The 13,464-nt window shown below is 37.6% G+C and overlaps 1 protein-coding gene across 1 annotated transcript in view; it reads right to left on the bottom strand.

Moving 5' to 3' along the window:
- The window catches only part of SNTG2 (syntrophin gamma 2), a 238,822-nt gene that overhangs the window by 126,601 nt on the left and 98,757 nt on the right, over positions 1-13,464 (bottom strand). The window contains exon 2 of the mRNA XM_039385545.1: positions 10,159-10,296. Coding sequence (XP_039241479.1) covers positions 10,159-10,296 — 138 coding nt within the window. The remainder of the gene's footprint in view (positions 1-10,158; positions 10,297-13,464) is intronic.

Below are 13,464 nucleotides of genomic sequence, written 5' to 3'. Positions count from 1 at the left end.
AAACAACTCATTTCACTTTTTGGTTGCCTGTAGGCTAGATATAATTTTTCTTTCCAGACTAATTTATTTATAGTTTTACAGTAAAGTGAGACAGACACCTGTATCAGTTTTTAAAAAAAAAAAAAATACAGTGCTATAGTTGACTCTCTGATGGTTGTGTAATTTTATTTCATTAGCCAAGGAAAACGCTTTAGACAGTCTTTCTAATTATCAATCTGAACAGGAACGTTGAAATTAACTTTCTTTTTCTTTTTAACTAGCATTTTGTTTTGTTAATGTCATCCTTTAATAGTATCTAAAGTTTTTTAAAACTCTTTATTCTCATGGTTTCCAAAGTACTCAATGTGTGTACTATAACAATCACTCATTACAGATGTGCTGCAAAACAGAAGCAATTATGTACCCCCCACAGCACACCACATAGTAGGCTTGTTTTGTTTGGTTTCTTGGAGATTAAAGAATGAAGTAGTACCCTGCATGAAACTTCAGGATACATTTGAATAGACAGAATGTAACTAATAAAACTGTAATTGGCAGGATAACAACATGAAATATTCCTATCTTTCTGAGACTTTTTATTTTTGCAAGTTGTCAACTGGTGAGGCAGAAAATTTCAAGAACTTCAAAAATGATGCCAGACAGGGCATATGTTGAAAAGCAGATACAACATAAAATTTTAACCATATAGGACGCAGGTACCATTCAAAAAGAACACCATGTCAACAACTGTATAGAGAAGAGACTACTTTGTAAGAGGTGCAAATAATAACAGCTACAAATAATAATATAGCTGGAAAAAAAATCCCATACTTTTATTGGTTTCAAAATCAGTTATACTTTTAAATGTAATTTGGAGAACTACATGGTCAAATATCCATCTTTTAGGTGTGAGATAGCTCTTTAAAGAAAACTTACTAGATTCTTCTAAAACACAATGACTCAACAGAAAAGTTTATCTCTTGAAAGGTCTTTTATATCTTGTTATTCGTTCATCTGAAGTGACATGACTGAAGCTTAATGGACAACATGAGAAGGCAATCACAGTACTTATTTCTGGTGATGTGTTTTAGCAAGATTTCATATCCACCTGCCAATGCCTACCCAATGTGTCATTATTACCAGGTTGTTAACATTCAGGACTGGCACCTGTGGTAAAAGGTATCTCATTAGGAAAAAATATTCCATCTATCTGTCTAAATGAACAATGTACTAAAGGGATTTCAGAAGATGATTCTGCTTGAAGAACTCCATTGGTATGGATTTTTTTGGCAAAAGACTCTGAATGTATCATATTTTACTTTCCTGTGCCAGTCTGCATGAAAATATTAATGAATACATATATTATTTCCAAACATCAGACTGAGGCACTCAGTAGAAAAGGCTGGAGCACTTGAAAGAGACCATGTTCTTCAGCTTTTGTAGAAACTGTTCTAAGGAAGAAGCCCATTCACAATGGCTAGAGAAGGTTGGAAGAAAAAGATGACCAATGCTTTGCTTAGTTTTTGTTCTTTTCCCTTGTACTTACCAGTAAGACTACTGTGATGACCCTACCCCTATCCTCCTGGACTGCCCCATCCCCTTGACATGCAGCAGGAAGGTCGAGTGGAGAACCCCTGTGCTGACTTCTTTCCTGATTGGGCATCTTCCCTTCTGCAGGACATGGCTGCTAGTGATTTGCCAGCATTAAATTTGGCAGGAGTAACTCTCTTAAGGCAGGTCCATAGTTAACAGCTGGGCAGACATGCAGAGATCCCACCTCGTTGTGGTCGTGTTGGACGCCCTTGGGGGAAACCGAGCTGATTTCTGCCCTAATGTGATGGTGTTACAGCTACTTCCTCCCCCTTCCCTTCTGACCAGGAGTATTACAAGGTTAAATTCCTGGTACCAACTTCAATTGTTATCCTGAGTCTGCGCCCATGGGTACATTTTTATAAATTCCCAGTACTACAGTTGCATCTGGCATTTATTGGAAAGAGTAGTCTCAGAAGTTCTCCTTACTTGTTTAAAGTAAGACACCAAATTTACTAGACACTACGTGGCAGGTTGACAATAGAAAATAAAAGCCAGTCTTGGGCAATAATGGTTGCCCAAGACTTTGCAATAAAAGCAGAGTTTACCACTCAGGCCCTTGGGAAACATAGGGGAAAGGAGGAATCAAAACAAGAAAGTGCAATAAGAAACAGTCTGACACCAGAAGGGGTAAGAAGACAAAGATAGGTTGTCCTGGTTTCAGTTGGGATAGAGTTAACTTTCTTAGAACTTAACATATCATCCATATCTTCCTTTTCTTAGCAACTCTTGAAAGTACCACAAGGAAGTTATGAGATAGGAAATGACTGAAGAAACAGATCCTGTAAGAACGTGAGACCCAGTAAAATGTAGCGTAAAATACAGACATCCTGCTGGTTTTTACATATCCCTAAAGAACAAAAGAGGGTGTGAACAAGGATATGTGAAATCTTTCAGGAAGTTTTCTCCTCAAGATGAGGAGTTCCCATGGTGAGGATTTTCTCAGCTCATTCCCTCCATTTCTCCAGACCTAGAGCTTCCTCAGCAAATTGTTCTACACATATTTATCATTTTGCCAAATATAGATTTCCACTTCCGCTCATAAACCCCTCATTTCTCACTGATTGGCAGCAAACTTCCACCTCCCCCCATGGATAAAGGTTGCAGTGTATCTGTTGGCTGACTGTCTTTGTAGAAATATGCATTTAAAACTACAGTAGGGGCTGCTCTTGGCAAAATTATTTTCATATGGAACTCAGAAGAAACACCATACTGAGGAAAGAGGGTATGTGTAGCACTCTAACAAGAGATGGTGCAGGATTGAGTTGAACAATATGAGCATCTACATGACAAGGCTAGAACCACACAGCCTTATGCTAATATGTCATAAAGCACACCAGATGAGCTGCATTGACAACACCTGGGACTGGGACAGATTCCTTCTTCCAGAATGTGGCAGTCAGCATCAAAGAATACTTGACTAGAAGCCAGAAAGCAATGAGTTTTGATTTACGCTTCCTCACTCACTACTGTTACTATTTATGTATGTCATGCAGCCTTTACTAAAATTCCTGAATATACACAAATCTCAAGAAATGAGCGCACCCTGAGGAAAATGTAGATGTCACACAGTTAGCCACTTGAGTCAGACTGAATGTGCCACATCTGTGCATTTCCACAAGTCCCTAATACTGCCCTCTCAGTAACTGTAACCACGATTATCTTATAATTAACCAGGCAAACAATAAAAGAATGCACTGAAAAATAATGAAACAGCATTTCCATAAAACTACATTGGGGGAGGGTGTGACTTAAAGAACTTTATTGCAAGTAGGATTTGCTATATTGTTAGTTATAACATCTGGTTTTCAGGAAAAGATTTTTGCTCAAAGGTGTCTGTATAAACATTAGTTCCAAATGTATTACTTTTACTAGACTTCTATACTCTTAGAAATAGCTGTATTGGTTAAAAAGACAGTGGAAAGTGGAAAAAAATATTGAGAAAATGGAAATGTAAGTCAAGAAAACCTCAAGAAAGAGAGCCAAAAACACAAATTAGTCCTCCATGGTATCATGTAATGCCTCATTCTCCACTTCCATGAAGTGGAGGCAATCTGTAATAAGGAACAGGTAGACAAAATCCAAAAGATTATTTTGAATGGTATTTTCAGACACTGTTTCTATTTTTTTGAATCAATAAAACAACTAATCTTGTTAGTTTTCTTCCCTATTCACCTACTTTGCTTCATTCTGCTAAAGTCGAGCAAAGACATAGCTTGTGACACTGGACAATCAAGTACTCAGCATGCAAAAGTTTTTGTTATACTAATTCTATTAGACTCACATAAGTCCTCTTCCAATCAAGATGCCAGCAGCCTGCACTAGAAACCTCTTTGCCTGACTCCTCACCAAGTCAGAGACAATTCAGGTCTGTGAGAAGGACTGATTTTGATAAAAAGCCAAATGCATTTCTCTTCTCTTACAGAAATAAAATACAAAATAAAAGAAAAAATACTTATGAAAAGAGGAGAGGCATAAAACTGTGGGCTGACAACAGGAGAAGGATGAAGCAATATACATGGATGAAAAACAAAGAATATTAAGGATGAGGCACTATATACATGTGGAATGACAAAGAGTTAAAGTAAAATCACACCTTAATGAAACATAATGTATAAAAATTAATAAATCCCTGTTTCTTCTTTACTAAAATTGATCTCTCCCCATCTGTCATACAATTAATTTATTTCTGTAAGTATTGTTAAACTTTAAATCTGGGAGGGGAAACACCTTCTGTTAAAAATACTTAGCTGATAGTGAAAACTGTCTACTTATTTTCAATATGCCATTTCTGTCAGTATTTTTGAGCTTGGCTTCTATAGGTGTGCACCAATTCACAGAACCAAAATTGGGTCAGGTTGGAAGGGACCACAGTGGATCATCTGGTCTGACCTCCCTGCTCAAACAGTGTCATCCTAGAGCACATTGCACAGGATCGCACCAAGATGGTTCTTGAATATCTCCAGTGAGGGAGACTCCACAACCTCTCTGGGCAATCTGTTCCAGTGCTCAGTCACCTGCAAAGTGAAGAAGTTTTTCTTTATATTCAGGCAGAACTTCCTGTGCATCAGTTTCTGCCTATTGACTCTTGTTGTACTGCTTGATATCACCAAGAAGAACTTGGTTCTGTCCTCCCTTCCGATACTTATAGACGTTGATGAGGTCCCCTCTCAGTTTTCTCTTCTTGAGGCTGAACAAGTCCAGCTCCTTCAGTCTTTCCTTGTAAGAGAGATGCTCCAGTCCCTTAATCATCTTTGTTGCCCTCCACTGGACCCAGTCCAGGAGTTCCATGTCTCTCTTGTACTGAGGAGCCCAGAACTGGATCCAGCACTCCAGATGTTGCCTCACCAGGGCTGAGTAGAGGGGCAGGATCACCTCCCTTGACTTGCTGGCAATGCTCTTCCTAATGCACCCCAGGATAGTTTTGGCCTTTTTGGTCACAAGGACACACTGCTGGCTCATGGACAGCTTGTTGTTCATCAGGACCCCCAGGTCTCTCTTCACAGAGATGCTTTCCAGCAAGTCTGTCCCCAGCCTGTACTGGTGCATGGGGCTGTTCCCCCCCCAGGTGTAGGAACCTGCATTTACCTTTGTTGAGTTTCAGACACCTCCCTCCCCTCCCCTCCCCTCCCCTCCCCTCCCTCCCCTCCCCTCCCCTCCCCTACCCTCCCCCTCCCTTCCCCTCCCTTCCCTGTCCCCCGTTCAGTCTGTTTTCAATCCACCTCACTGTCCACTCATACAGTTCCCACTTCTTGAGTTTGCCTGCAAGGATGCTGTGAGAGACAGCGTAGAAAGCCTTGCTGAAGTTGAGGTAGACAATATCTACTGTTCTCCCCTATCCATCCAGGTAGCTGTTTCATCATAGAAGGTAATTGGGTTGGGCAAGCATGATTTACCTTTAGCGAATCCAAGCTGACTATTCCTTATCACCTGCTCATCATCCATGTGGATAGACATGGCTTCCAGAATGAGGCACTCCATTCAGGGGTTAAGCTGAAGCTGACTGGATGGTAATTCCCTGGGTCCTCCTTCTTGCCCTTTCTGAAGACTGGGGTGACATTTGCTTTCTTCCAGTCCTCAGAGATTAACAGCCTTGCTATAGTGTCCATCAGCTCTCTTAGCACTGATGGATGCATCCTCTAAGGGCCCACGGACTTGCACACATCAGGTTTGCCTAGGTGTTCCTTAACGCAATCCTCCTCGTCCAAGGGAAAGTCTTCCTTCCAGCATTCCTTTACCCTGGTCTCCTGTCCTGAAGACAGATGAAAAGGCAGAGTTCAGTAACTCTGCCTTCTCTGTGTCCTCTGTTACCAGGGTCCCCCCTCCATTTAGTAATGGGCCCATATTATCCCTTGTTTTCCTTTTGTTATTGATGTATTTGAAGAAGTCCTTGTTATCCTGGACATCCTTGGCCAGATTTAATTCCAGATGAGCCTTGGCCCTCATCTCATTCCTACTTACTCTGACAATGTCTCTTTATATCATTCCAAGTGGCCTGATTCTGCTTTCATCTTCTGTGTATTTCCTGCTTACACTTGAGTAATGACAGGTGGTCTTTTTTTATCCATGCAGGTCTCTTGTTCCCTTTGCCCAATTTCTTGCTCTTTGGTTCTTGAGCCTGAAGGAAGTAATCCTTGAATACAAACCAAGTCTCTTGGACCCCTCTTCCCTGCAGGGCCTGTTCCCATGGGATTCTTCTTAGAAGATCTCTGAAGAGGCTGAAGTTAGCTCTCCTGAAGTCCATGGCTACAATCTTACTTGCTGCTCTGCTTCCTAACACTGAACTTCACAATCTCATGGTCAAGGCTGCCTCCAGCCTTCACATCTCCAAAGACATAATACCAAGTCATGAAGGCTTGCTTAGAACATAGAATTTGCCAAGTCTGAAGATCTGAAATACATCTTGGTGTAAAAATCACATAAATATATATTAAATACATGTTTATAAATAGTTATATAAAAATTATTTTAAAACCCGCAACATTATATAAAAGCTACTGTAAAATATTATTTCCCCAAATGGCTCCATATTCATAAGGATTTTTTCAGATACTTAAAAGCACTTTGTCTGCTCTGAAAAATTTGAATACTAAGGAAAAGAAACAGCTGATTTTACATTATTTTTGCTATATACATTTTGAATTTCAAAGACCATGTTTTTCTCTCATTACTCTACCCCCAAGTCCAATATTGCAAGGACTAGTGAAGTGGGCTGACCTGCTATTAAATTACAGAAAGCCACATCTAAAGCTTCTCATCAAAGAAGAAGTTTTCTCAATGCTTAAAAGTAGCACTTTTAAGACACTTAAATGAATGGCAGATGGTAAAATATGAAACAAGAATAGACCCAGATAATGGTAGTAGAAGTTATCTTATAGAAGAAGCCTTTTATCCTTGAGAACAATCTCTATTGCTGAAATTCCTACCCACAACAGTAGCTCTAGTGATCTCTGAGGTCTTTGCCAGTCCTCACTGTAGCATTCAGAACTCGACCAGACTAACAGAGCTAAATATGCATAGCCGTAAATCCTGTTTTCAGTATTCCTCAGGACTAATGAACCTGTCAGTAAAAGGGAGGCTGCAAACAAATGCATCCCACAAATGTTGTCCCACAAAACTGGTTGGAGAAAAAAGTATTATCACAAGTAGAGACAGAATTTTCTTTTCCAATAATTTTCCATACATATATTCCACATAAGAAGAAAAGTTACTCTAAAAACAAAAGTTTTTTTCCTCCTATGCATTTGAGTTGAGTACAAAAAGAAGGCAAAAGTTATTTCTATTTTTGTGGCAAATGAGCTAGTTTGATGAAGGGCATAAAATAAAGATTAACTACGAGTACCTGAGAATGAAAAGGTACAGAAGAAGGAGAATAAATCAGTAAGGCAATGCGATCAATTATGACTGCTCTAGAACTGACTTTCAGGTTACAATTTTCTATTAATATTTTGAATCATACAGAACAGGGATGAAAACTATTTTCTTGAGCTACTTGAAATATAAAGCATTTATCTCTTTGGAATTTATGTCATGTAACTGTAAATGTAAAACTTACCAAAATCAGTGCTAGAGACCTACCAGCTATTTCAGCCTGATTTCAAATTCTGCTTTTGAGGTCCTGTATACTAGAAAATTATATACTGTAAAAAAAGACAGTGTTTATCTTCATGTTACACTCAATGGTCCTTTATATTAAATGCTAGTTGTCCAAAAGTTTCTATTTGGTTCAGAGTATAACACAGAAAAAGCAAATATTGCCACAAAGCCACGGTTTAATTCCTCTTTCTCATTAGAGTTTGACAACAGGATCATATGAGGACTGAAGATAACACTTTCAGAAAGGGACCTTGGGGAGGTCTTGTAAGGGACACAGAAAAACAAAAGATTGGATCCTTAAAATTTAGTTTTCAGAGTCTTCAGTGAGAAAACTTAAGAAAAATAAGGAAACAACATTAACAATGTTTTGCAGGAAAGGTCAGCTTGGCAGGACTGCCCACACTTATCTATCAATAGTATGAGGTGGGAGAAATTCCTTCTGAATGGGTGTCATACCTAGAGTCACATAATATTTTGCAACTCCAAACTAAATTAACACTGATTTGTATTTTAAATTTCCTTACTTTTACACATTAACACCATGTCTGCGACCTGGAAAAACTGTCTCTGCCATAGCCCTGGGAATCACTTCTTTCCAGACTCTACCACTGAGTGATCATTACTGGTGATGAAATACAACCAAGGAACTTGGGCTTATTTTGTATGCAGTGGCTGCATATCCCACGTATGCCTTCTCTGCAGAGTCTATTACTTTCCAGAACTTCTTTCAAAATTCAACTCCTCAAAACTATGAGAGCTTGTCTCCTGCTCTGTCTTCTACCAGGAAATACTATTTAGGGTACCCATAAAATATAGGAATAAAATCCATCCAAATCAACCCAAACCTTGATATTAAAAAGAAAGAGGCAGACTTGAGTTGTTTGAGGTGGGGTTTTGTACTGCTTTAGTTTGGTGTTTGGGGGTGTCTAGGGATTTTTATTTTTTTTTGCTTTATTTTGGATGTTGATTAATACATACACATATTGATACAATATTTTGGCAGACACAACCAGCTAGTGTTGATTCAATCAAAAAGTAACCTAGGACTACATAGGATAGAATTTCGATTCTTTTTCTATGAAAGTTCATACACAAGGCATTTAAACACCACTGAGTCCATAGCAATTATGTACAATCATATGCACAGACACCATATAGTGCAGTCACATGATATTTACTATGACTCTTGCGATTAGTTTGCATACAACTTATCTGCATTACCAGCAATATCTAGGAAAAAAAATAAAATGAAAAAGCTATGCTTTTTCATGTTTCTCGGTGAAGTAGAAAGTATATGCAAAGCTGATGGAGGAGGCTTATACTTATCTCAGCAAACCAACCAGAAATGGACATGCCTTTCACAGACCAACCTTTTCGAACATTCTAAAGAGCAAGTCATGTTTCACAGTGTTTCATGGAGAACTTTTGAAAACAGCACACAATGTTTCTAACTACTAAAAGCTATTTCAAATTATTGTGTGTGTTATATTAAACAATTCACATAAATATTTACTGTGGTAGGAATGAAACATGTTCATGTGTTATACAGGTAGACTCTCTCTCTAACATACTCACATATACATACATGGATACCCACTATATACTTTTTTGGTTTCTAATTCTTAGCAGAGTATCACAAACTCAATTGATGTCCCCAAGTGTCAGATTTTAAGTTCACATGACACAGTAAGAAGACAGAAAAACTCTCCCTTGGCCCCCTCTGAGGAGGGTGCCACTCTAGGAAATACCAGTAGAGTTTATGAAATTTATTTTACTCAGCAAAATTAAGAATGGATATTCTAAATTCAAGAAGAATACTGTTTATATGAGGAAATAAAATACACTACTTAGGGATGCTGATAACCTAGATACTCTTGCTGTACTGCTGATGCAAAATGCCACCACTTCATCGAGCGACATTACCAAATGATCATACAGAAGAGTCCTCTATAGCTTAGAGGCAACACATGCTTTGAAAAAGCAGCATAACTGAATTTTGGGGAAAAAAAAGCACCACATACATGCTGGCACTGATTAAGCCCCATCTGTGTCTGCAAGAGAGTTACAGTGAAATAAGTGACTGTTAAGTGTTCTCTCAGCTCAATGCCCTTGAACAGACATCCTGTCTAATACACAAATGAAGATGACTCTGGTGTATTAGTTTACTCTTAAAATGCTTGGGAAATAGTCTTCTTTTTTTCTCTTAATTTAATAGCCTAACAATATTTGGAGGAAGAATGCTGTAATTTTGGTATTTATAGACATTTTTGCTCCTGTTAAGGTTATGAACGTTATAATAAAGAATATATAGCCCTGGCCAAAAGAGCAGTTTTTACAGGTAAGAATAGAGGTGTGCACAAAAGACCCAACAACTGATAATTACATGTATTTCTATTACTCAATAAAATCTCTTGCACTCCAATACAATAAAGTGATCTCTGTAGAAGACATTAAAGCGCGCGGTCGAAAGCACAGAGATAGAGAAGTACTTACATTTGCACTGTGATCACTTCCACTAACACAGACGACATCTTGTTTTTGAATTGTTAATACCTCTTTTGTAAGCTTCAGTCGGATGTCATAAGCATTTTCAGATACTTCATCATACAACAATGCAATACCAGTTTTAGTCTGCAAAAAAGCAAGACATACACAAAAATTTAAGAATATGAACATTTCATAATGATGAATAACAAGCTCTACCCCATTAAAGACATAAAAAGCATACAAATGAGCATTATTTACAGAAGTGGAAAACTAGTCTGCTTTTCAGTCTTCAAATGGATTAGACATAAAAAAGCTTCTTTTGTACTTGAAAATAAAGGCTAAATGGTCTTTGAAGTAGACATTAATATGCAAAAAGTAAAAAAAAAAAAATTACAAAAATTTCTCCATTGTACTGTTCCACAAAGGAGTGCTGCCATTTAATGATCTCCTATTTGTTTTTCATTGTACAAAGACTTATGAAACTATATTAGAAGCAGATAGGTACGTATAAATGGCATGTGAACTCATTTTACAGTTTCAACCAGAAGTGGTAAAGTTAAATGTTGTTCCTGACTTCAAGATGTTCCTTCCACTGCGTCAGAAAATTAACTGTACCCTTCATAAGCATTGCCATTAAGATACAGGGTTCTGTTAGAGTAGAAAACTGTTTTCACATTCTAAAACACATGATTAAGTACAGTTGTTACATTATTTTTTTTTAGATTAAGATGGACTTGCATTACTTAAGTTCATCACTAGACTAATAACTAGTAAAATCTATAGGATTTTACTATAGTATTTGGTATAAATGATGTTTTCTCCATGAATAGCACAAAAGAAATTCTATTTTAATTTCTCGTTTATTTACTTACATTTCCCACTAATATTCAGTGCAAATTTCCTGCTAATATTCACTCAGATACTTCCTTAAACAAAAACTGTAGCATTAGGACTGCTTACAGCTATTTGTTAAAATATTCAGACTAATGAAATTTCAGAATTTTCCAGTCACTGTACAGAAGAGAAAAAGCAAAACACCTGTTCTGAAATGAGTGATCATATTTAAAACTAGTATTTGCTTATTAATTTAAAATGTATATAACAGCATCACCACAACAATGCACTTTATGCAAGTGAAGAAAAATCAAGCATAATTTAAGTTTTAGTTGCAGCATTTGTTTTTAAAAGAAGATTTAAAATTAGGTTGTTTACTAACAGTTTGTTAAATAGTAGATTGTGTAAAGAACTGAATAATGGAAGAATAAAAGAAGAAACATGTCCTGCGCACTGAATGAAAGCTTAAGGGATTTTAAAATAAAATTAAACATAAAATATTAGCTTCACAGTAATATTTTTATTTCTGCAAAATTAGGGAGAAATGTCTATGTCGTTTGTCAATAAAATCTTTTTGTCTTTAAAGGCAGGCTCAGCTTAAAACTAAGGCATTTAGATTTGGTTTAGTTCTATGCAGCAACTGAGTGTCAAAAACTCCTTTATAGTAGAAACAGAAAATGCAGCCGAGAGAGCAATTAAATTTATCCTGAATTATATACACAGCAGTTGCTCAGGTGAATTGGTCATGTAGTTCATCTTTCCTGGGCTCAAAGCAGTCATCCTCATGTAGGCCACTTGATATCCTAAGACCTCTGAACATGTAAAGCTGACACAGGCTTCTTAGGATATCCAGGTCCTTTTCTGGCTGGAGGCAAGACCAGATTTCCATGTTTATACTGTGATACAAATATTGGTCATGCCAGCAGACACCCATATGTAGGTATCTTCAGCTTGTAATGGATCTCACCAGTTTACAGTGTAAAAATCATAGAATGGCTTGGGTTGGAAGAGATCTTAAAGACCATCAACTTCTAATCCACCTGTCATGTGCAGGGATATCTTCCACTAGATCAGGATGCCTAAAGCCCCATCCAACCTGGCCTTGAACATTTCCAGGAATGGGGCATCCACATCTCCTCTGGGCAACCTGCGGCAGTGCATCACCACCCTCACAGTAAAGAATTTCTTTCTAATATCTAATCTAAACCTGTTCTCTTCCAGTTTAAAGCTATTCTGCCTTGTTCTATCACTGCATACCCTTATAAAAAGTTCTTCTTTGGCTTTCTTGAAAGCCTCCTTTAGGTACTGGGAGGCTGCTATAAGGTCTTCCTGGAGTCTTTTCTTTCCCAGGCTGAAAATCTCCAATTCTCTCAGCTTGTGTTTGTAAGAGAAATACACATCTAGGACAGCTGTTTAGATTTTGTCAAACCAGTGGTGAGCAAGAGACAACTCTGAAGCATGATTCTACCCCATCTCTTTCATACATCCATCTAGAAAGGAACAAAGTGAATTGTTGCTCTCTACTTTGACTTAAAAAATAAATATAAATAACAACTCAGATAGGTGTCTAATTGTGGGCAGACAAATCTTGTCCTTAGTGTTTTCTAGGAAAGCCTAAAGGAATCAAAGTTCAGTGAGGGTATAAAGTCTTAATCATTCTCACTTGTTTGGAAGCCAACATTTCTGTATTTTCCCAAGATTTTGAAATTTTTTACATTTTTGGCATGTGTGGATGTTTTATCAATACATTTTTGTGAATGACGACATATGAAAACCCACGCCAATATCATCCACTTAAAAGCCATGCTGCCCAACAGCAAGTATTTTCAAAGAGTAGAGCTACAGCACTGAAAAACCACTGTCCCTGAATTTTGCTGCTGTTCAGAGATTCTACATCACTATCCCACTGGGACTGGCAACCGCAGCTACTTTTGCTGATGTACCAGAGCATGCTTTATAGAAACACTGAAAGAACAGAGCTCTGGAGAGCTCTTTAACCCAGAACTCTTCTCTGGTTAGTAATTGTTACATATGTTTAGAAGAAACACAATAAAAAACCTCTGAACTTTCATTTGTAACAGATGATCAGGTAATGAATGAAATATGCAGAGTGGCAGATTAAAAAGTTTAGCATTTTCCATCACACTATTTCAACTGGAAGTCTCACTGAAGCTCATCTATTCCTATTAAAATCCAATACCTACCTAATACTCCATCTAACTCATGATGTGATCCAAGATGATGTGCAGCAATACCTTATTTGCTTTCAGAATCAATAAAATTAATCTAGATTTCTCTCAGTCTTTCAAGTTGGCTTTTTTTAGACCATTTTAAATGGCTTTGAATCAAGGTTCAGCACATTCCCTTGTTCTCTCCTTGTGTTAAAGATATGGCATACATAGCCCTAGTGGCAAAATTCCAGTCCAGACAAAGTGTTTCTTCAAACAAGAATCTTTTAATGAGAACTTAGCCTTTGCA

This window comes from Pipra filicauda, unplaced genomic scaffold (assembly GCF_003945595.2).
Source record: "Pipra filicauda isolate LSUMZ 115617 unplaced genomic scaffold, ASM394559v2 scaffold41_size5083284_pilon, whole genome shotgun sequence".
NCBI classification, from domain to species: Eukaryota; Metazoa; Chordata; class Aves; order Passeriformes; family Pipridae; genus Pipra; species Pipra filicauda.
This window is presented reverse-complemented; position numbering and strand designations above follow the sequence as displayed.